Source organism: Thunnus maccoyii, chromosome 3, assembly GCF_910596095.1.
Source record: "Thunnus maccoyii chromosome 3, fThuMac1.1, whole genome shotgun sequence".
In the NCBI taxonomy this organism is placed as follows: domain Eukaryota; kingdom Metazoa; phylum Chordata; class Actinopteri; order Scombriformes; family Scombridae; genus Thunnus; species Thunnus maccoyii.
In genome coordinates this window covers 13302366-13323763 of record NC_056535.1, presented here as the reverse complement: position 1 = coordinate 13323763, position 21398 = coordinate 13302366, and the positions used below count along the sequence as shown (strand labels likewise).

The following is a 21398-nucleotide window of genomic DNA, read 5'->3' as shown; positions in this document are numbered from 1 at the left end:
AACTCCACAAAGTCACAACTCCCGGCCAAGAAATAGCTGCACTCATCAACCACAACTTTTACACTTTGTTTTTTTGTACAGATTAATCAAACAAGATATAACATGTTAATGAGTGAGCTTTAGAGTGCTGTTAGGAGGATTTTGTTACTTTCGGACAGAGCCAAGCTAGCTTTTTTTCCCCTGTTTCTAGTCTTTATGCTAAGCTAAGCTACCAAACTGCTGGCTGTAGCCTTATATTTTAAGGACAAGTATAAAATCAGATCTAGATCTTCTCATCTAACTCTTGGTAGGAAAAGCAAAAAATCATATTTCCCAAAATTTCACATTATTCCTTTAAGTAGAGCAGCAGAAACAGAAGACATGTTAAGAAGAAGACATCTGCACACATAAGAGAAAAAGAAAGTTATTCTGAGCAGAACTATGAGTCACTTCAGTCAATAAGGTGCTCTTTGTCTTAGTGGAGGCAGGGGTCTGCAAATGAACCAGTAACCATGCTAAAGGTTTTAAAAATAGAAGTCAAACCGAGCCAAACAGAGTAGCATGTGAAAAGACAAAATGGAAAACAGTAGAAAAGAATGACAGAAGAAATGGAGGATAGAACCAGAATGGGAACAAACAGAAAAGTGCGGGTACCGCCCAGGTAAAATCAGAGGAAAAGAAAAGCAGCCGGGAAAAGAAGGTGGAAATTAGTTAAGAGAATACCAGAGGAAGGGAGGGTTTGTGAGCGGAGCAGAGGCAATCATGGGAGGCTGGTGGCTCGGCCCTTGATGGCCAGGACCCGACGAGGAAGACACGGGGTCAAGCCAGGGACGTAGCTCCACAACTTCACCCTGCAGTCACTGGGGTCAATAGGAGGAGGGAGGAGTAGAGGAGGAAGAGGAGGAGGAGGAGGAGGAAGGTGAGGGTGAAGAACAAGAGGAAAGGAGGAGTGGGAAGGCAGAGTTTGAGAGACCAAACGAGAGGATATATTTGTCCAGCAAGCAAACAGCAGGAGGAGGAGGTAAAAGATGTGATGAGAGACAGACAAGAGTGAGAAAAGGAGAAGACAGGAAGGAGAGGGAGTAGAAAGTTAGTGGATGAGAAGTGAAAAAGGACACAGACAGATCGAAAAGGCCACCTAACAGACACACACAAACATGTATACCAGCATTATCTCTGTCTGATGCAGCTATGAGCTCAGCAAAACAAAGATTTGGAGAAAAACAGGATTTAGTATGACCCTTTCCACACTACACAAGGCTGACACACACATCTGCACAGCTGCACACAGGTTAATGCTTGAGATGAAGCAAGCATGAATCATAATCCAGTATTTCACTCACAAAATTGTAACATATTTGGTAAAAGGCTCACATTTGCTCACTCTCTGTCACAGTATGAAAAACTAAATTGTAAACATCATGTTCCCCGGTTTTTCAACCTCCAAACGACAACCCTTCTGATAAGGCTGTGAGTAGTCAGTTTTCCTTATTGTCAATGAATCCAATGAAAACCAACAATTTGTCAGTCCGTCTCTCGATGCTTTCCCCGACTACTCAGCCTCAAGCCTATTTGTTCCTACTGAGGATTTAAATCTTTAAAAACAGGTCACAAATTTAGTTTTATTTTCAAGAGACAAATGTTACTCATACAGGAGTAAATAGGGCATTTGTTGGGAACTAATTCCCACTGGGGATTAATACACGTTTGGTGCTCTAATGAGTATTCACAGCAGCAGACATGAAAGAACACGTCACCCTGTGCACCCTTTTCATGGGATTTGTTGACAATGTAAAATATAGCCAGTATTATCCTTTAATGCTTGTGTGAGATTCACTTCAAAAACTGAAGTTACTTTAATCTGCTCACACTTTCATAACAGGGATTCATTGTGAATAAAAGGCATTTATTTAGACACGCCATGTTTCTTTAACTCTCAAAATTGGCAATAATCTTCCAAAGAACTGAAGCTTTGTATCCTTTAATCCCTTAACTACATCAATGGAGTGCTGGACAGATAAATGACAAATAAATAAAACATTATTTTATGGACACCTCTATCTTACTGTACTGTGATATGAAACCGCAGTGCAGTAACACACTTTTTTTTTTTTTTTACCTGGACGCAGTGAAGATCTGCCTTGAGTTGGTACATATGGCGTTAATGGGGCTTTCATGACCTCTGACCTCTCCTATGGGGGTAAAGTTGTCTACATTCCACACCTTCAACATCCCACCGCGACAGCCGCTCAGTAGCATGGGTCTGCCCGGGACATACGCCAGAGCGCACACCCAGTCCTTATGGGCATTAGGGATTTGCTGTGGAGTGAAGGCAGAGAGACACAGAGAGTCAGTGAGAGAGTGAGCTCTTATATTTCAGTGAGGACTCACAACTATTGCTCCGCTCATGTGATGCTCTGGAACAAATCCAAGCTTGATGCAGACGGTCACTGAGCTCACAAACTCCCAGTGGCAGAGCCTGAGATACACATTACATGAACATGAACACATACTTAAGAAACATTCAATTTTAACATAAGTGCTAATGCAAATGGCTATATGAACTGCCTATTGCGAGAGATAGATATTTTGGATATACGTGATTGGGCTAACTTTACTGGCTGAACTACTGCCAGGCTCATTTTTTCCATTAATAATAATCAAATGGTTTTAGACTGTTGTGAGTCAGGGTAAAATAGCAATAGAGAGAACGTTACTGTTCAATGTTTCATTCTTAATGGATATAAATGACCAGCAGTATATTTCTTGAATGGAAATTGCACAGCATGGTTGCTAGGCAACGCAGAAGTATGGTTTGAAACCCACTAATACTTTATTTAGACTGCAGTTATTTTTAGCTTGTGTGTCTATATGTTCAGTGTCTCACGATGGCTTCTAGCCTGATTAATTCGATCAAATGTGAGAATGAATTTACTTGCCTTATGTTTACTAAGATAATCACATTGACATGAACCTCTAGTTTGTAAAGCAACAAGAGAAAAAAATGGATAAAAAAAAGAGCATTTATAGCTAATGTATGTGGGGAATCCTAAAAGTTTGTAGGAAGTGTTAAAATTATCATTTCAAATTATAGACCAACTATTTGGCAAAGTGTGAAGTTTAAATTATGAGTAATTTCAGCTCTAGTTGACTTTCAAATTAATGTTATATCACAGCGTCTTTTGTTTTATCATCATAAAAATATCCAGAGATTCAAACACCCCTGGACCCCTAAAACACTACTGTATTTTGCTATTTTTGTGGATTAATTGCTCTCACTTCAGCTCCACTCAGCTGCTGTGAGGACCAAATTGTAATGCACCCATAAAAACATCTGACAAATAGCTTATAAACAGACAACATGCTTTTTATCACAATTTTTTTTTTGTATGAATTGAAGAGAAAATGAGCAGAGTGAACTATGATTATGATGAGGAACCACTGCAGAGGTGTGACGTTAAATATAATCAGTCCAAATACTGTCACTTCCTTAAAATAGAGAACAAATACAAAAAAGTCACTTTACCAAACTTTTATTACGACTACACTTTGTGTTTTTTCTGATTATCTCAACCAGCTGGGCTGCAGATTAGTTTAGCTCTAAACAGTAGAACACATGCAGAGTAAGATAACTTTTATTACGTTTATCAACTCTTTCCTGTTGTGTTTCTGTTTCTGCCATTCATTGTTATTTTCACATTGCATTTTGAGATTAGTTTTTAATCGAAGCAACACAGCAAATAAAGTTTATTTCCATCAGGTACCTTACATACTAATTTGTTTGCAGTTACTTTTCTATAAGTGTATTCCACACTGCAGTGGTTTAAAGCTGGTATTAGTTTGCGGTTCTGCTGTTGGTCGGATTTCCGATCCTGTGTATTTCATTAACAAGCTGAAATAAAAGGACGCCCCCCCTCCTTCTTTGGCTTTCTGAGCATAAAAGAAAACAGTATTATTTGACTGAAGATCATTTCATCTTGAAACAGAGCTCCAGTTCGTTCTATATTACATGATTCTTTTTCTACAATAGTCCAAGCAGTGAGAGATTTAAATATTATGAGTGATATTATCCAAATTGCTATCATTTTCTATGCACCACATCATCTAGTGCAAATATCACACTGCTTTGAATCAACAAATTGTGTATAAAAAAGAAAAACTGGAAAAGCTAACAGCATGAATCCGTACGTCTCAAGAATGTTCGATTCACAATAGAACATTAAAACTACTTTTTGAGACGACACTTTCTCCTGCTTTTAATTTCCGTTTAGAAATAGAAACAATAAACCTGCTGGCACAAATGGATACAGATGGAGAGCAACAGTGTTTGGTTTCATTGCTATTTAAGCAGGTAGAATGAAGCTGTGGATTCATGCTGCGGTGACACAACAACACCTTGTGGGTTGGAAATTTCTCAGATATGTACTTATGCAACAACAACAAACAACAGATTTTTATTTTTCAACTGTAAAATGTCTGAATTTCAGGGATCCTTATCAAAAATACTTATGTGTATGTGTAAAAAAATGAATATTTGCTGATATATTGTTATCAGATTCAGATCTAAGAACTAAGCAGGTCATAGATAATTGGATTTGGCACATCTGGCATCAGTGATGAAGCCTTGTTCAGTGTGGTTAATTCATGTGTAGAACTACTATAGATGCAGTTGAGCACAGTTTTCTAATTTTCAGCTGAGACACCATGTGAAGACTCTTGACATGTAGACAGGGTCACAGAAGATTTCAGAGACTCATAAATTAAAACTGAAATCATATTTAATCATCCTTCTTTGCAGTAAAAAATACTATAAATGTGTTTTTTATGTATTGTTAATAGGTTTGTATTATTAGAATGAAGAAAAAAGGTACTTAAACAACATGTCCCCACCAATGCAGCCTAAGACCCCATTACTGTCCCTTCCACTGACACTGAGCTGTACATAGCGTTTACAAAAATTAAGAGAACGTTCTCACATGCACTACCTCATTATCTGTAACATTTCACCAGTGGGTAAAATGTGTTAGTGCTTTCAAACACCTCACAGAGAGCAACACCACACTGCAGCACTAGTTGCATAAGCATGTTGACAAACCATTAATACCCTCTAACTGGAGAATAACACATACACATGCAAACCTGAAATTATTTTGGAAGGTATATTAAGATATTTATCAAGCAACTGGGAATCATTCAGCTACAGTGTACAGTAATTATAAAGAAATTGCTTCACATGGTCCCTCAAGAAAAAAAAAACACTATGCCATATGCATTTTAACAGAGAGGTCAGAGCAAAACAGCTCACAGCAGGTTCAAAGTCTGCTGTAATATGTTCTATTATACCCAAAGCAACAATTTGATCCTATTACATAATTAGACAGAGACTACTGAGTTACAGAGGCTGTGAAATGGATTGTGCTGACTGCTTCACAAATGAGTTTAAGGTCATATGCCACAGACCAAAGCACCGACTGTGTTGATTTAATTCAGCCTTTGAGTGGAAATAATAGTGTACAATTTTCTTATTTTGTTTGTTTGGATAAACAAAGGCTAAACAGAACTTATGCAAAACAATTGAGAAAGTGCTGCTTAATATGCGTATTGTGCATGCAAATGAGTAAGCTACATCCACCCACGAGGTGCAACATTATGCATTCTAACATATGCAGGCAACAGAGGATACACAAGAGACACATGGAAGTCAACACATGCATACAAAAATAAACACACACACACACACACACACACACACACACACACTATGACTTTTCTCTGTGATACAAGTGGGCTCTAATGCCCTGATGTTGACAAAGTGCTTTTCTGCCACATTACACTCTGTTGACTTTCTCCACGGAGGGAACACTCTGGGTAAAGGAGGACATGAACGGAGCACTGTGGTGGCAGGAAGCTGTCCACCAACTGAACACTCAAATGGCAGCTTAGCCTTTCATTGTCACAGCAGAGACAGTGTCAGATAGCAAGTAACACAGTCTCTACTGGGCACAGAAGGTGTGTGTGTGTGTGTGTGTGTGTAGAAAAAGATCTGCAATACTTCACAAACTAGTTTGATAGATATGTCAAAATTGGGCAATCATGGATGAAAATGTTAGCTCACTACTCTGGCTTGTGTGTCTTTGAATGAATTTTGCTTCTATAGAAGTAACCTTCAAGATCAGTCAAATGTCCACAATGGGGCTGCAACTAATTAACCGGATAATCAGACTGAAATGACATTTCGTTTCACTTCGCTCATTCAGCCTGACATCATGTTTCTATTAGCCGATTTCTTGCTGGGTGCTTGTTTTGTAGCGAGTGACATATCTGTCATTTTCAGTTGAAAATGGAGGCTGTGGAAGCGGTTCCTAGAAGACTGCAACATTTTTAAGGGCAATCAATGAAATCAATGAGTTGTTATTTCTGTGAGACTTTTTTCTGTCTCCATTTTTGAGGCCACTTGCTGTCACTATATTTTCTGGATGTAGCTACAGCAGGTAGCTTGCAAGCTATGCAGGAAGATGATGTCAACATTCTTAATCCCACACACAAAGCTCTGATTGGTTGGCTGTTTCTCCGGTCTGTAGAAACAGCTGTCAACGGGTACAACAAATAAACAAATCGGAGGTGTGGGTGGAATTCAGAGGTCTGGAACCAGACTACCAACCAATGATTCAATTCATGAATGAATTAGCTATAAATTATTTCTTTTTATTTATTGTTTAATGGTGTAGTCTATAAAATGTCAAAACAATAATTCTGTATATATATATAACTGAGAAAATAACACATTTGAGAAGCTGAAACTAGTAAATGCTTGACATTTTTGCTTGACAAATTACTTTACGTCTATTAATTATCATAATAATTGTTTTCTGTGGACCAGCTAATTGACATAATAGTCCACAACAGAGGAAGTGAAGCAAATTTGGCATCGTCACTGAACGGAATCATCTTACAACCTGATCTCTTTCAACCCAACCGGTCAAGGCAGATGGCCGCCCACCTAGAGCCGGGTTCTGCTTGAGGTTTCTTCCCGTTAAAGGGGAGTTTTTCGTTACTGCTGTCGCCAAATGCTTGCTCATGGGGGAACTGTTGGGTCTCTGTATATTAAAGAGTACGGTCTAGACCTGTTCTATGTGAAAAGTGCCCTGACAAGATTTTTGTTGTGATTTGGCGCTACATAAATGAAATTGAATTGAATTACCGCAATAACCTACCACGGTCCCTCTTTACTGTGTGTTTGCTATCTGTACAGCATACACCATAAAGAAAGACTAGCTTTGCTCACAAGATGATAAAGGTCATGAGATCATAGGGGAGGCATGCTTTAAACTTCGATATGTGAACTCCACATTCACATTATTATACAGACTTCACAGAGTGTGTTAAAGAAATACATCAGGCAAAACAAAGCCTTAATTTGAAATAACCCTTACTGAATGTTGGTATGTCTTCAGCATGGTGAAAGAGACATCTTTCATGCTGTAAGAAAGCACTACTCACTCATCTTAACAGAAACAAACATGCACACACTAACTCACCTGAGTGAGCTCCTGCTGCTCCAGATCCCACTTTTTGATGCCGTTGTCTCTCGACCCGCTGAACAGCACGTCTCCCTGCACAGCCAAACACTCAATGCCATCATAATGAGGTGGCTCAAAGTTATGAGCTGGGCCTACGTTACCCAGAGTTCCTTCAGCCACGTCAAACACCTGGTGAGAGAACACAAAGCAGGAGACTGTAAAAGATGTGTCTGCATCTGTCTTCTCATGTGGTGAATGATACTTGAAATTTGACACTTGGAGATGGTCTAAAGCTGTGTGTGTGTGTGTGTGCGCATTCATGTTCATGTTACCTTGACGTAATGGTCTTTGGAGCCAGTGATTACTTGGTCTTTGCCCAGCAGAGACTGTCCCACTGTCAGACACATGACGGAGCCAATATGGCCTGTCAGCTTCCCCATCGCTTGCATCCTACACTCACACACACACACACACACACACACACACACAGGGGCATGTAACAAAGGAGGTGAAGCAAAGGTCTGCTGTGAAATTCATTATTTACAAGAATATGATTTTCAAGGTGCCTGTTTCATTGAGTGAAATCACTCTCCGTCTCACGAGTGAAGTAAAACTGCTGAAACATGGCAACGCCATAGGCATAGATGACACTAAAGACATGTTTAATACATCCGTTTTTCATTTCCGGGGATTCTTATGCATCATTAAATGGGTCCGGGCCCGTCAGCGTCAACTGTCTGGTCCAATCTGTTAATAATTTCCCTCTAGAACCATGAAAACTCGGATGTTAGAAAAGGGTGCCTTGCAGAAAACATGCTCATGTGCATGCTTCATATCACCAGTGCTGCATCTCTGCACTTTCTTTGGACAGCCTTTTTAATCTCTTCTGTCAGATGATAATCAGTTTGCACATTTGTTAACATCTGACAAGTGAATGTATACATCCACATCCATGTCAAAAGAATTTAGAGCTGGTTGGAAAAATATAAAATGAATGAACAAATGTACCTGTTGAGGTCCCAGATGCGAACAGTGTTTCCAGCAGCAGCGTACAGCACAGATCCTGACGGATTGAGGGCTATCTGGTTGATTTGACACTCACCCTGTGCAAAGGTGATTGTGCGGGTGGTGGTGCCTGCACACGCGTCACCTGAAACCACCTGCCCCGATGAACTGTGGAGGTAAAGAGAAGCCAAATGCAGACAAACAGTATAAGACAAAAGGCACAAATAGAAGCATAATTCAAAGGGGACATGAGAGGAAGAAGCAAATAGGAGAAATATAGAGAGACAAGTATAGTGAGCAGAATTTTACAGTTGTCATTCCCTCTAAATGTATCTCACATCAGATTTTCCCTCATTTCATTTTTTTGCTGCTTGAAACACATCACTGAACAGAAAAGGCATATTCTTAAATCACTCCTATCACATCTCTCCTCAGCTGCGATTTTTCAGTTTAACAGCTCTGAACAGCTCCATCTGCCTGGTTGTAGCGAATGGAACTTACGTGAGCGTGCGGACACACTTGGCAGCGTCGCGGATGTCCCACACCTTGATGTAGGAGGTAGAGACAGAGAAGACCAGAGAGGAGGAGGGACAGTATTTGACTGACACCACGTTGTTGGGGTGGCCTTTCAGGGTGACAATCTCCTGACCTGTCACCAGGTTCCACATCTTACAGGTACGATCTAGAGGAGGAAAGAGGGGTAGTTCACTTACTGTGCAGAGGTATTGTTTTGACTGACCGCTGCTGCTTAAAATGGATCAGCTGATTTTATTTTTGCTATTATTTTCTCTACATACCTCATGTGATAGTAATCAAACTGAGACACCATTTAATTCAAATTAATTCAAAGAATTAGTCTTGAAATATAATAGTCTATCTTGGCATAATGACTGGAAGCAGCCTGGTTCTCTCCAAAGTTCAAAAATATGCCTTCCTACACCTTTTCAGCTCACTAATTCACATGTTGTATCTTGTTTGTTGTTTAATTCATACACAAACAGAAATGTAAAAACCGCAAAACCACAAACTGTGTACAGATTAAAGGAATAGTTTGACTGCTTATTGGCTTTCTTGCCGAGAATTAAATGAGAAGCATGATACCTCTCTCACACCTGTATGGTAAATATAAAGCTATAGCCAGCAGCTACTTAGCTTAGCTTAGCATAAAGACTGAAACCAGGGGCAAACAGCTAGCCTAGCTCCATCCAAAGGTATCGAAACCCGCCTACCATCATCTCTGAAGTTCACTGATTAACACGTTAATCTTGTGCGTACAAAAAGGTTTTTTTGTAAACTTACTGTATATAAAGTTACCTTTGGACAGAGCCAAGCTAGCTGTGTGCCCCTGTTTCCAGTCTTTATGCTAAACTAGGCTAACCACCTCCTGGCTCTAGCTCCATACTTAACACACATGCATGAGAGTGCTATCAATCTGCTCATCTCACTCATGAAAAGACAGCAAATAAGTATGATATTTCCCCAAATGTTAAACTAATCCTTTAATGGTGTAACTGCTTTGAAGTGACAAACTTTTTAGTCATCATGTTAATGGTGTGTGTACCTTTAGATCCAGTGAACAGCAGCTCATCCGTAGCGTCCACACACAATACTGGCTTTGAGTGGCCCTCGGCTACAGACACACACTGAAGGGGCGCTGTCCGACCCCCCTTCACACCCCCGATGGGATTGATCACACCCCTAAAGAATACACACACATACAGAGTCACACTCTCTTCAGTATAAATCAGCGAGGATGATTCTCTCTACATATCTACAGCTGTAAGCACTGTGAAACGATCACATACATGCACACAAAAACACAAATAATCTTTACATTATACAGCGAAAACACAAATCCATACAAACCTTCCTGGATACATACAAATAATCCACCTCCCTGAAAACTGCACAACACACACACACACACACACACACACACACACACACACACACACACACACACACACACACACACACACTGACTTGCACTCTGACTCTCTCTCTGACTCCACTCCCCCTCCTTCCCTTTTTTTTTTTGTTGTGCAAAAGCCCAATTAAGGCACTACAACAGTTAGAGCTGTTTTCCTATTCAACTTGTCTTTCTGTCTCTCTCTCTCTCTCTCTCTCTCTCACACACACACACAGCTTCTTCTACATTATGTGCACTCAGTCTCTCTTGCTGAAATCCTGCCCCCCACCCTCCCCCCAATCTATGTCCCACTGACAGGCCAGAGTCCCAGAGTGCCTGGAGAGCAGTCAGCAGAGTGAGACAGAACAGGGCGAGTGTGAGAAGAAGAGTGAGGAATGTGGGAAAATTGGTCCCTGGTGGGCTTCCTAATAACACCGTGGTGGTTAGTGTGTGTGTGAGTGTGTATTTGTGTGTGTGTGTGAGAGAGGGTGAGGTGGAGAAGGAAGAAGTGAGATAAAGAGCAAAACAGTGGGGGAGAGCCGGAGGATGTGAGGAGGAAAAGAGAATCTGTGATTACACACAAAACTCAGGGCAGACTTGTTTCTGCACAGAGTGAGCAAAATACAGAGGGGGGTGCTTGAATCTTGTCAAGAATGCCAACATGCTCCTTTTCTGTGCCTGCATGTACACTGGTGTCCCAGTGTGAAAGCACACACACACAAATACACACGTCAAATCAAAAAACACTACACCTTACTTTCTGTATATCTTTTTTTACGATGCATAAAAATACCAACCAAAATAAAAAAAAGTCAATCATCAGCCAGTGAAAAAGACTGCATGCATGTCTGCCAAGTTTCATAAAAAACACAAAAGAGAACCGACTTGCACAGAATAAGCTGAAAACAATTGTTAATGACAGCCACCGCCTGGACGACCGACTCCACAGCAGCCTCCAACTCAAAAATAAACCACAGCACAACGTCCTGAAACGTCATCATCAACACATGCAACATCCAGCTCAGTTCAGCAACTCCACAGCCAATCGCCTTTTTGGGCCAAGGGAAAAGGGTAGATGTGGTACATGTGGGTAAGTGAGAGATGTAACAAGTCGACAACATAGTCAGATTAGCAGCTTCTGCACAGCTGTAGAATCTGACTGTGTTGGCAGGTATATGGAGTGAACACAGCATCATATATAATCTGTCCCACCCTCTTTTTGGTTCAATTTCAATTTTGAAAAGATGATTGAAAAAAAAAAGTATTACTTTGATAAAAAGAGGAAAAAACTGACATTTCTTAGTATGAACTCTGAATATATGGAGAAGAGAGGGAAAGGAAGATTTTTTAAAAACTAGCAGACAAAGAATTTGGGGTGCAGTTTTATTTGAATGAACCTCATCACTCCGAAGGCTGTTAACCAAATCATGTTGTCAGTTAATCATTTTATTGTTTTTAAAATGAATAAAAACATAATTTCTTCTACCTTACCTAACTGTTGTTTAAAGACAACAAAGACATCTACTTGGTTTACCTGCCAGGACAACATTATTATTATTTAAATACTTTATCTTTTAAAGCAGCACTCTATGTCTTACAGCTCTGTGCTGGTCCAAATGGCCAAGCACCAAGAGACCAGCAGACTAATGAAAACATGGAGGGAGATCAGTGTGTGCTCTCTGCAGTATACAGAAAAACAGACAGAAGGGCCTCTGTGAGAGGTGCATCTATTTGTGTGTGTGTGTGTGTGTGTGTGTGTGTGTGTGTGTGTGTGTGTGTGTGTGTGTGTGTGTGTGTGCCTGCGTGCGTGCGTGCGTGCGTGTGTGTGTGTGTGTGTGTGAGAGATAAAGATACAGAATGAAAAAGGGTTGATCAGAATGAGGAGACAATTCTGTTTTTAACATCATTATATAATCATACATCATTGCCTTACAGGAATAGTTCAGCATTTTGGGAAATATGCGTATTTGTTTTCTTGCCAAGAGAAAGATGAGCTATGTCCAAAAAAAAGAAAAAAAATCTGCCTTCCAGCACCTCTAAAGCTCACCAATTACCGTGTTGTATTGTGTTTAATCCGTACAAACACAGAAGCATAAAAACTGGAGTCTATCTGGTTGCCTGGCAAACTCACTGTGACAACAAGACTCCAGGAGTCACTGCGCCCCGTCAATATATACTCCCACACATAATCCCTGTAAAACCACAATTTGACATTTTTACACTTCAGTGTTGGTAAGGATTAAACAAACAAGATATAATTATTAATCAGTGAGCTTTAAAGGTGCTGGTAGGCAGATTTTGTTACTTTCAGACAGCACAAGGTTAGCTGTTTCCCCCCGTTTCACGTCTTTATGCTCAGCTAAACTATCTGGTTAATGGCTGCAGTTTCCCAAAATGTCAAACTATTCCTTTAAGTCCTATGTTTTCTAACCTTGTTGTAGTTACATAATTAAGACTAACCATGCCTGCCTGACAAGTAAACCATTAAATTATCAGGTGGTGATTCCAGTCTTGGAGGTTTTTCTACAGCCTGCTAAAATGTGCTGAGGTTCATTCAGGTCTTGCGTGTGAGCAACATCACTGAGAAATACAACATCACACAGGTGGACCGACGGGTCAAGGGAGCCGGGTGTGGTTAAAACATGCACCACAACAACCCTACCCGTGGAGGGAAAAAAAAAACAGAGGACAGGCCAGGCGACGCGCTGACTACCGGTGGAGACGAGATGACACCAGGTGAGTTTACAGGCAAATGGCAAGACAGAATGACAGAGAGTGACAGACACAGTTCGTCTACCTGAGCACCTCGGAGAGCGAGGAGTCGCTGTCATCCGACCTGGAGGCAGAAGAGGAGCAGGAAGGAGGGGGTGGGGGGAGGGATTGGGCGGGGAGAGGAAAGGGTTAACCACGCTAAGGAAAGACAGAAGGGTTACTGGCAAAGGGTTACAGGGAGGAGTGACTAGAGGAAGGGTTTTAGATATAAAGCAGTGCACAAAGTGGCAGGAAAGCTCAGTCAACTGCAAAGCTTGTTCAGTGATTATCAGGCAGTTTGCCATAAATTGAGCTTCCTTTCAAAAGTAACCACTGAACAGGCTCTGTTCCTTGACTGATGTCTGGTGATGTTTTTCTTGGTAAAGCATGTTTGGATACACCCACGCTAAGCACAGACTAGACTTTTCCATAGCAGTGTTAGGGCTAACATTAAAGGTTGAATGTTTAAAGAAACAGCTGGACATTTTGAGAAATACTTTGCTTTCTTTCCAAGAGTCTGCTGAGAAGATCAATACCATTCTCTTAGCTGCCCGGTAAATATAAAATTACAGCCATTAGCTGGTTATCTTATCTTAGCATAAAGACTGGAAACAAGGGGATACAGCTAGCCTGGCTCTGTCCAAAGGTGAAACGAATCAGCCTATCAGCACCTATTAAACTTACTGATTAACATGTTGTACCTCATTTGTTTCTTTTGTATTTCTACACTTCGGGTTTGTACTTATTAAACAAGCTACATGTTATGTGTTAATTAGTGAGCTTTAGAGGTGCTAGTTTTGTTAGCTTGGGATAGAGCCAGGCTAGCTGTTTTCCCCTGTTACCAGACTTTATGCTAAGATAAGCTAGAGTGGTATCAATCTTCTCAGCTAACTCTGCAAGAAGGTGAATAAGTGTATTTCCCAAAATGTCCAACCATTCATTTGAACAAAGCAGAAAAAAGGTACAGAAAGAAACAAAGAAGCAGTCGAGGAGGAGGCACTGGTGCCAGGATAGTCATACACAGAGGTCCAACAACTGCACATTACAATTTTTACACTTTTTTAGTGCTTATCCTCTATGAGTGTATACCTCCTGTTATGTCAGTGTCCCCTCCTACATCTACTCCTTCCAGCCATCTTCAGGGAATTAATACAGAAAAGACACAGGGGATTGCAAACAGGGTTAACAGAAGGGTATATCCAGTCGATTGGTGGATAAACTCGTCAATCAAACTCAGAGACCGCTGCGCTCAGAGTTGCCGAGGAAGAAAAATTCAGACCACACCCATGCATCCACAATAGCTCAAAGGGAAAGGCTGATATGTGTGTGACAGTGCAATAAAAGTGTTATTATATTGTAAATATTTTATAGCCTCAGGTTTGTCACCATGAGAGCCTGTGCTTTACACTCTGAGCATGAAATAATAAAACAAAATGGCCCTGGATATGTCTGCAGGGAACAAAAGTGTTAAAAGCTGATAGAAATTCCTGCATTTCTTGGTATTTACTGCTGGCCATGTTGGCTATTAGCATAGTCATATCTGCATTTCTCACAGACTCTCAACACAAAATCCTTTTAAAATTCATTGGTTTTGGAGGATGCAAATATAATGTGAAGATTAAAAAAGGATCTGGGATTCAAATCCTCGTTATCCAAGAAAAGATGAAGAGAGAAATGTTTGTTTTGATTTCAACTTATTCACACGTGTCTTTCAAATCCGTGTCAAATGCTTGATCCCTGCCATACTGGCAATCAATCTACTCAAATATAAATCAGTTAAAAAACAGAAGCAGATTATAATCATTAAAAAAAGTCTTACTGCATGTTAATAGGTTTCGTGAACTTGCAAAGATGTACTTGAGAACATCACAATCTTCTTCTTTGCATAGCAGACAGCTTCTAATTTAACAGCCAATTACACCGAATTCATACAGATGATTCATACTGGCTTTCTAATTAATTTTTTAATAAATTAGCTTCATTTTGCTGTGAATTTATGCTGGTGATGATGAATAAAGTGTCAGTCAGGTCAGTGTTAGTAATGTTGGGACAACCAAACCACACAAAATAAAATAAATGATGGTTCAAACGATGAATCTTGGGTGAAAATCTTTGGATACAGTAAACATTTTAAAAGTTTCTTTTCTAACACAACCCACTTAAAACAAGGGTGCAAAATGTGTCTGGCATTTTTGCACTGAAAGCAAAATGATGTTAATTCCTTCCATCAAAATGCAACAATACAAATTCTACCTGTGCAGCCAAAGATGAAAAGAAAAAAACTCACGCTGTTTCATCCTCCTGCATCATGCACTAAAGGAAGGGAACCTGCAAGACCCTAAACATAAATATCCTTCCACACTGTCACCCTGAGTCAATTCAAAATGGCGCCCAATGACAACAGGTGCATCGAAAGATGACAAAAGCCAACTCATTTACCTACCCCTGCTCCAGATAATGAGGACCCACAGGCTCCGACTCACAAACACAAGCACAAATATTCACACGGACAGCACACTCACACAAAACACAACACCCCTAATTCATTTTTGATTCATTTCAGCTAATTCCGGACTCAGCACCTTCGCCGCTGACATTAACATGCGTCTAATGTCCACATTGTTTCTGCATCTGACATGGCTGGATTATACATTCATACACTGAGAGGTATTTCTACTCTTCTTTTACCTTGTATGTATGTAAATAGGATGAAAAAATAACGTTAGAAACATATTTCAGTATAATTGCTAATTCAACACCAGCACTAACGGTAGCCTCAAAAATCATTAATTTAAATCAACTTCTCTCTGACAGATTGTCAACAAAACCTGAATATTAGAAGATATGATTTATTGCTGGGCTGTTTTCCTTTTTTTGGATAATATAAGATTATACAAGCTGATTTCTTCTTCTATTGCCACAATGCAATCATGTACATCATTGTGCATAATTGCATCATCTCAAAACTGACCAATCTCACTGCATCTTGTGTCCTGACAGTATGTTTCTAGAAAGGATGTTGCTATCTGAGCTGTCTGCCTCCTGGTCTTCATTTGTTTCCTTTTAACTCCTATATATGGATTGGGAACATGCCGCAATTACACCTTCTAGTTAGTGTTGCTAATGCATCTTGAGTCGCCTGTAGTTGTGGCTTGGCTGATCAGATTTTCAATGCCTCTTGAGCGCATTTTACACCTGGATTCTGTGAACGTTTGCGCCATCTGTCCCCTCAGGAACTACATTAATGCCGGATGAAAAGTCCAAAAGTGGGATTCATCTTCAGATAAACAGTTGCAACTCTTAAGAAGCTCATCTATACTACGGACAAATGCACTTTCCTCTCAAAAGGCCTGACCTTCAGCAAATCTACTGGGCCACTAAAGACCTTCAACCACGGAAGAGAAGTAAAAGAAAGAAAAGAATGGTTCAAAGTGGGACTGAATTGATCAGATGACATGTGGGAACAAAAGGACAAAAGCAGTGTGTGCGTGCATCTGTGTAAGAGTGGGAGTAAATGTACTCACTTGTCCAGAGCAGAACCTTGAGTTTGGTTGCTGGTGAGCCTTGAGAAGACGTTGCGGTCGTTCCTGGTCCTCAGAGGAGGGGAGGAGGGGGGAGTATAGCCGTCAGTGGGCCTGATAAGGGGGAGATTACGGGTGAGGAAGGACAAGAAGAGCGAAGAGGTGAGGGGTTTGAAAAAGCTGGGGCAAACTGCATCACACAGGCAAACAATGTGATTGATCTGCCTACAGAAAATCTTGAATTCGAGCATCACAGTGCATGTACCTGTACGCGCGGTCGTAAGATTTCCTCCTTGTTATAGGGGAAGTGTCATAACCCCGAGACTGCCTGGGACTGACGCACACACACACATACACACAAAAGCAAACTAAGTATTCTTCAAGGGAGTACACAGGTGTTAATGACATGAGGATGATACACATCTACAGCATGTAAAATGGACTCTGGCGGGAATCTAGAAGCGACAAGGGTTTAATGCAATTAGCAGTGTTTCTAGCAGACTAAAGCAACTGGCAGACTCATTTCTTTAAATATCAAACTGCAAACATCCAGACTTCCCATCCCAAAGGACTGATGCAAATTTCATTGAATTCCCTGAGGCAGTTCCATAACCTAAAAAATGTCATGCTTCTAGCAGGTTTTCAGTGGTTGTTAGCTTGGAAATGTGCAGTCGGAAATAGACACAAAAATGTCTGACAAGTTTGTCTCCAGAAACTTATTTCATCTGGAAATGAAATGTAAAACCATTTTTAGTTTTCTTGATATAAAGTTGATATATTTTGACATTACACAGTGTTTCTTTAGTTTGTATTCTGTTTGTTGGTTTGTTCCAGCAAGACTTTCTATGTTTTACAGCTGCAACAATTAGTCGATTGACAAAAAAATGTATTGCTAACTATTTTGATAATTGATTTATTGTTTTGGGTCAAGAAAATAATCCAAATTCTCTGATTCTAGCTTCTCAAATGTAAATATTTTCTGGTTTATTTAGTCTTCTATGATAGTACACTAAATATCTTTGGGTTATGGACTGTTGGTCAGGAAGAAAGAAGACATTTGAGGACATCACCTCTTCTTTGGGAAACAGTAATCTACATTTCTCACCATTTTTGGACAGCAAATAACTTATCAATTAATCGAGAAGTTAATCAGCAGATTAATCAAGAATGAAATAATCATTAGTTGCAGCCTTACTATATTTACATAGTTATGGGTCCATTCTCCAGCAATCCATGTCAGCAGTGTTTATTACTGTGGGGATTTGAAGGAGACTCTAACCAAGCTGAGACTCATACTTGTTACTCCCCCTTCCCTTTCAGGTAAAACAATAAGAGATGTGTCTGACTTTGACTAAGTCTCAGTGATCATTATTATTTACACCTTTTCTTCTTATCTTCATGACTTACAAGGTGTGTCCCCTGACGGGCAGGCTGATGGTGCGGGACGCACGGTCCCTGTGGTAGGTGTCTCTCAGGGAGAGGCTGAGCCCAAGGCTCCCTGTCGCCAGGCTGAGGCCATCCTCCTGAATGTCTGTCAGTGAGGCCAGAGACTTGGTAATGTACTGCTGCTTGCTGCCTGATGAGGGGTCCAGGATGGGACCCAGATACTCTGCCGAAATCGCTTTAATCTGAGCGGACAGACGAGGCTCCATCTGTGTGGGAAATGTGCACCATTTGTGTTACAAAAGAACATAGAAGGAGAGCGAAATGAGAGAGAAGAAAGATAGTGGGATATGAAAAACAGAGATAAAATAAATACAAAGACTGAAATTAATGAAGGCACAAGAGGAAATTAAGATGCCGCCTGAAAACATTCCTCAGCCGGGAAAAGCGCAGAGAGAATATGAAAACAGTAAAACATTCAAGCTAGAGACAGCAACCATTGTGGGGTCAAATAAAGGTTGGAAAGAGAAAAAACAAAAATGAAAAACACAATGAAGGAGGGAGGATGAAGCATTAACAAGAGTATAAGAGGAATTGGTGTCAAATCAGAGGTTCTTCTACAGAATATGAAATCAGGCTGTAGGGAAGGCGGATAATTTTAAGTGTTTGCTTCTACTGCCACCTTATGGTTGCAAAGAAGAACTGCAGCTACTCTGACAGGCCAACTGTGACACGTACTGTATGTCGACAGTGAAAAGGGTCCAAACTACAGTAAAACATTAATATTGTCTGATAACATACAGGGTCAGTGATTCATAAAAGGTCTGATGGTTTGGACACTCAAACATGCAGCTCGACCTCATGTTTTTAGTACTGACACTAAAAAATAAATCTAATCTGAGAGGGAATATGTAAGTAATGTTATATCTGGATTTAAGGAAACTAGACCAAGGACATTTTGACCAAGTTTGTCTGGATTTAAAGCTGGTTTCTGTCTTCATCTGCAACATCTGTAATGGGTGGATGAATACTGTGTGCTTTAGCAATAAAAGCAGCTGTACCTTCACTTTGAAATCATCCTGGCTGTTGGATTCTTTCATTTGAGATACACTGGAGGAAGAGAGGAAAGTAGAATCAGAAAAATATACACATGTACAGGGAAAAAATAAGAAATGGAGTACATATTTTTAAAATGACAGTATGTTTGAAGATAAGTGACTTTGGCAGAGTGTAGTAAATGTTTTTTTTTAAAGAGGTTAATGGTGAGAGGTGGATGTTGTGTATGAAGGATGTTGTGTAGGCGAGCAGACTACAATTTCACCTGCTGTCAGAGGCTTGGCTAAACTCAGAAGGCTCCTCGTCTGTGCTGGCGTAACCATTTTCTGGACACACACAAAACACACATCTTGTTAGCCCACAGTACACCACACACTACATTATGTGCCGCAAACTAATTCACAACCACACGTCCCACAATGATTTTAACATGTTAACATTGTGCTACAATGTGTACTGAAACAAGCTTAAATAGAAAGAGGGAAAGGGAGAATTAAAGTAAAAAAGATGTAAGTCCTCATACTATATGAAGTCTCACACATTGACACATACTAACAAGAAAAACATCCCTCACCCTGCTGCACGTTATGGATGAGAGCCTGGAGTTCAGGGATGTATTCTGCCTTTTCTCGCAGGGCATCAAGGATGATGTGATTGTGGGATGAGCCAATCACATCTGTCTGTCTCAGCTGGCCCTCCAGCAGTCTGATCTGAGCCTCCTTCTGAGCCACCTGTAAGCTCTAAGTACACACACACACACACACACACACACACACACACACACACACACACACACACACACAAAGAATGATCATTCAGACACACACAATAGTAACTCAATCATGTCTCTGACTAATCTACGTACATTCAGATACATTATGTATCCGTCCCTAAAATTGATCTGAACTACTTGCAGTACATAGAGACACCACTAGATGACACCCTAACCATTATTCACTGTGTCCACACTTCACTCACTTATAGTACTGAGTATAAATTCAAGGCATTGCAACATAAAGTATAAAAAAACATTTACATTTAATACATTTTGCCATAGCAACCTTCATTTTCTATTTACTGCATTTAAACAAAGCAGAAAACACCTAAAATAATGATGTGAAAACATTTTTTAAGAAAAATATATTTTGGGGGGTTAAAATAGGCCAGTGTAGTGCTTTTATCTACATATTTTATCAAATTTTAATTTTAAATGATAATTTACTCCAAAATGATGTTGACACATTTTACACAGCTACAAAACTGGAAATTGTTACAACACTTGGTGGAAGTTTCTGGCACAAGCTCACCTATTTACAAGATGCATGGAGAAGCTAAAGCAGTATTATGTACAACTTTATTGTCAATAAATATTAATACTGCTACATGTGCTGCTATATGATAACTTACCTTTTCTATGGAGGCCTTCAGAAAGTGGTCCAGCAGGTGGCGGGCTTCTGCCAGGGAGCAGGAGCTGATCACCACTGAGGTGTCCACTGAGTCCAGCTCATCCTGCAGGAAAACACAAAACCAGACATCACTGGAAGCCTGCAGTCACTACTCACAATTGGACAGCAAGCATACAGCAGTGTGTGTGTGTGTGTGTGTGTGTGTGTATGTGTGTGTGTGTGTGTGTTTGCGTGCATATTCATACCTTAGTCTCCTCTATCTGTACAATGGTGGCCTGGCAGTCAGACAGGCTGTCATTTATGTAGTCTACATTGGCGTTCAGCACCTCAATGTCCTCATTGATTTCCTGTAGGAGGCGGTCCTCTGCTTCTGGTCCCTCCCCCTCCGCCATTAGTACCTCCCTCTTATGTGAGAGCGCCTCCTGCTGGGCTGTCAGCTCCTCTCGCTTCTGACTCAACAACAGCATAGGTACAAATGGACACACAGCAAAACAAAAATAAGTCAGAGCATTATTACATAACAGACAGCACTACATTATATTTACATTTTATGCTACATCCACCAAAACAAGTGTCATCCCAGAAAATAAATAATATAGCACTTTCTTCCCTTCAATATAGAGTTAAAATGCCAGTGCCATTCCTACCTTGATGAGGCGATCCATGTCAGCTTCCACATTAGCTATGGTCATCCTCTGCATGACAATGTCCATAATGCGACGCTCGAGTGCTTGCCACTTCTGACGAGCTGATTTAGAGAAGCTGCTGGCTCTGCCCGCTGCAGCAACATTGCCCAGACCCACTGGCTTACGCTGCAACTTCTTCCTACTGGTTGGAGGAGACAAAGAGATGATGGGATGATGAGAGA

At 40.4% G+C, this 21398-nt stretch overlaps 1 protein-coding gene across 4 annotated transcripts in view; it reads right to left on the bottom strand.

Moving 5' to 3' along the window:
• kif21b (kinesin family member 21B) overlaps nt 1-21398 on the bottom strand; it is a 66093-nt gene that overhangs the window by 6030 nt on the left and 38665 nt on the right. For 2 of the 4 annotated variants that reach the window (XM_042405784.1, XM_042405785.1), the window contains exons 18-33: nt 21178-21358; nt 20776-20979; nt 20532-20633; nt 19699-19864; nt 19390-19450; nt 19130-19178; nt 18093-18337; nt 16951-17019; nt 16689-16799; nt 13211-13249; nt 10066-10202; nt 9006-9186; nt 8508-8672; nt 7832-7949; nt 7518-7688; nt 2099-2298 (exon numbers count right to left, since the gene is read on the bottom strand). In XM_042405784.1, coding sequence (XP_042261718.1) covers nt 2099-2298; nt 7518-7688; nt 7832-7949; nt 8508-8672; nt 9006-9186; nt 10066-10202; nt 13211-13249; nt 16689-16799; nt 16951-17019; nt 18093-18337; nt 19130-19178; nt 19390-19450; nt 19699-19864; nt 20532-20633; nt 20776-20979; nt 21178-21358 — 2199 coding nt within the window. Of the gene's footprint in view, nt 1-702; nt 840-2098; nt 2299-7517; nt 7689-7831; nt 7950-8507; nt 8673-9005; nt 9187-10065; nt 10203-13210; nt 13250-16688; nt 16800-16950; nt 17020-18092; nt 18338-19129; nt 19179-19389; nt 19451-19698; nt 19865-20531; nt 20634-20775; nt 20980-21177; nt 21359-21398 lie in introns of all 4 variants that reach the window. The other 2 variants (XM_042405782.1, XM_042405783.1) reach the window with 2 other exon arrangements.